Source organism: Anguilla rostrata, chromosome 2 (assembly GCF_018555375.3).
Source record: "Anguilla rostrata isolate EN2019 chromosome 2, ASM1855537v3, whole genome shotgun sequence".
In the NCBI taxonomy this organism is placed as follows: domain Eukaryota; kingdom Metazoa; phylum Chordata; class Actinopteri; order Anguilliformes; family Anguillidae; genus Anguilla; species Anguilla rostrata.
Window position 1 is genome coordinate 21,076,536 of NC_057934.1, and position 3,347 is coordinate 21,079,882.

The window sequence follows — 3,347 nt, forward strand, 5'->3', positions numbered from 1 at the left end:
GCTCCCCCAGTGACATCCCCTGGGGCTGCCTCTGCGGTGTGGCCTGTCTCCTGCTGGGTGAGGAAGAGGTTGAGGCCTTCAACAAGGCGACATGGATGACTGTGCCATTATCAACAACTGCGATCTGTCGTTACAACAGGATTGTCATTACCAACACTGAGATCTGTGTCATTACCACACTGAGATCTGTACCATTACCAACACTGAGATCTGTGTCATTACCAACACTGAGATTGTTTCCACACTGAGATCTGTGCATTACACACTGAGATCTCTGGCATTACCAGCACTGTGATCTGTACCATTACCAACACTGAGATCTGTGGTATTACCAGCACTGAGATCTGTACCATTACCAACACTGAGATCTGTGGTATTACCAGCACTGAGATCTGTACCATTACCAACACTGAGATCTGTGGTATTACCAGCACTGTGATCTGTACCATTACCAACACTGAGATCTGTGGTATTACCAGCACTGAGATCTGTACCATTACCAACACAGATCTGTGGTATTGCCAGCACTGAGATCTGTACCATTACCAACACTGTGATCTGTACCATTACCAACACTGAGATCTGTACCATTACCAACACTGAGATCTCTGGCATTACCAGCACTGTGATCTGTACCATTACCAACACTGAGATCTGTGGTATTACCAGCACTGAGATCTGTACCATTACCAACACTGAGATCTGTACCATTACCAGCACTGAGATCTGTACCATTACCAACTCTGAGGTCTGTCATTACCAACACTGAGATCTCTAATGAACTACTGAAGTTATGTGAGCCGAAAGTGAACATTAGCGATACCCATTTCAGTGCTTTAGAAACAAAACCAGACCTCCATCTTCCAGTGCATTAGTGCTTACAGTCCTTTTTATATAAACAGTTGAAGATGCTAGTTTTTGTGACGTCTGTACAGTACACAGCTGGTTCAATCTTGTTTCCTGCCTCTCAAGCTTTCAACCTGCTGCTGAATTTTGGCGTTGCAATGACGTACCCGATGTTAATCTCCCTGGGCGTCGTGCTCAGCGTTCCTGTCAACGCCTGTAAGTCGCCCGTCTTTTAATCACTTTTGTAGAACACTTAACATCCCCATTGATGACGTGAATAAGCTTTTTCTTTTAGATCACGAGCACAGTTACATTCGCTCCTCAGCTACCTTCCCAAGGCCAGGCTGCTCAGTATAAAGAAAGAGTGCGCAGGGTGGCACAGTGGTGCAGTGAGTAGCACTGCTGCCTCACAGCAGGAAGGTACCGAGTGTGAATCTCAACTGCGGGTCTTTCTGTGTGGAGTTTGCACGTTCTTCTTGTGTCCATGTGGGTTTCCGTCGGTACTTTGGTTTCTTACTACAGTCCAAAGACATGCAGTAGGCTAATTGGAGACTCTAAATTGCCCATAGGCATGAATGTGTGAGTCAATGGTGTGTGGGCCCTGCAATGGATTGGCCAGGGTATATTCCTGCCCCTTGCCCACTGCATGCTAGCATAGGCTCCAGCCACCCCACCCCACATGACCCTGACAAGGAATAAGCGGTTTAGAAAATGGATGAATGTGTTGGGCACTTAGTATAACCAGCTACGACGAGGTGTATCCATATAAGAAATAGGATTTATTTCTGCTGAAAGAGTCCGGTACCTGCACTCAACAAAATGGAACCCCATCAGGGGTGGTCCCCGCTTTTATGAGCAAAATGTGTTTTAAGCATAAGGTACATGATTCTATGACTGATTGGTACATGGTTAATACATAATCATAAAGTAAGATTTAACGAAGTAAATGATTGGCTGTGTCTTGTCATATAACATTAATACTGAATAAACACACAGTGACCTTTCAGTCTTAAATCTGAAATAACTTTAGTCTTTATCTATCAGTAGCTTTCAGAGTCCCGGGCAGCATGGCCTCATAGCCAGTTCCTCCCTGGCAGGATGGCAGGGGGAGGATAAGGACAAACCCCAAACTCACCAGTTTGGACTTCTAAAAATGTATAGGAGACAGAGAGAAAGAAAACACACTTACAGACACACATACATGTAATATTTCAAACTTCTTGTCGTCCTTAAAAGATTCAGTGCCTGAAGACGGAGGGGCCCTGCTGCAAGGCCTAGGAATTTAGTGTTGACTTCTAGTTATACTAGAGAAAATCCTCCCTTCAGATGGATGGATGGAGTGCTTTAACTGTGTTCAATTGTGTGTTTAGGTACTGGAGTGAGAACCGTGAATTGCCTTAATATTCAAATCAATGAGAAAGTAAATGAGTATTTGAGCACCAGGTGAGTGTGGTGTTTTCTTTGCAGTGGTGGACCTGCACTCTTGTGAGATCCAGTTCAACACGGTGCGTCTCATCGCCATCTCGCTCATCTGCCTGGGCTTCCTGCTGCTGCTGCTGCCAGAAGACTGGGACCAGGGCCTGCTCCACGTGGCCGCCAGGCTCCGCAAGCGAGAGCCGCCAGCAGAGGGCGCCACAGACACCCGTAGACCACCGAGCGCCGTGCACACTTTCGGACTCAGGCCCTGACCCCAGCCTGATCCCGAAACGGCCTTCGCCACACCCACGTCCTCTGGCTGCCATGTCTGATTTCTGTCTCTGCTGAATCTTCCTGTTACAGAAATTGTTTAACTGTTGAACGGATCAGTCAATTAAATAAGAATGGATACATTTTTTATACCCAGATAAACTGACTCATATCTGTAATATAAATACCTTTATTTTTGTATGCGTAATGGAATATATGATCTGCAGTCTGCTTATTGAAAGGGTACAGTTTTTTGGCCAAAAATATAGACTTTTTTATCTTGCTGTAAGTGTCCTAAGTGTTGCTCTTATGTGATCTACAAAAATGTAAAAATACAGCAAAAAGCCTTTTTTTTTTGCCAATTTCTGCAAAAAAATGTAACTATTTTTTTTTAAATTTATTTATTTATTTATTTATTTTTGCTTTGTTTTGACATTTTGACAAATGGCGAGGACCAAATGCCAAAGACGAATGTCTACATCGCGGACAGTTTTTTGTCTGTTTAAAAAAAAAAAAAATTCTGATCTGTCTAGAATGTAACTCATCATCAAGCACAGGTAAACTAAAATCAGAGAGATAATGAGAGAACCTGTACTTATTAGCCTTATCATAGATATTGCATGGACAAAACCTTTACCTTTACACTTATCTGGGAAGAACTGTAAAATTGTCATTGCATCAGCATGGGCATTTAACTGGAGAAACGGTACCCACAAAACAAACCCCTGCAGTAACATCATTTTCCCACTAGGGGGAAAACTAATGCAGGTAAAAGTGTCACTGCCAACATGCGGCAGTTCTTGTGAAAACAAACC

The 3,347-nt window shown here is 43.7% G+C and overlaps 1 protein-coding gene across 1 annotated transcript in view; it reads left to right on the forward strand.

Annotated features, from left to right (window-relative positions):
* LOC135247564 (solute carrier family 35 member F3-like) overlaps positions 1–2,680 on the forward strand; it is a 19,904-nt gene extending 17,224 nt beyond the window's left edge. Inside the window, exons 6-8 of the mRNA XM_064321149.1 lie at positions 1–57; positions 973–1,062; positions 2,314–2,680. The exon at positions 1–57 is cut by the window's left edge and continues 136 nt beyond it. Coding sequence (XP_064177219.1) covers positions 1–57; positions 973–1,062; positions 2,314–2,534 — 368 coding nt within the window. The 3' untranslated portion in view covers positions 2,535–2,680. The remainder of the gene's footprint in view (positions 58–972; positions 1,063–2,313) is intronic.
* Positions 2,681–3,347: the final 667 nt, after the last annotated feature.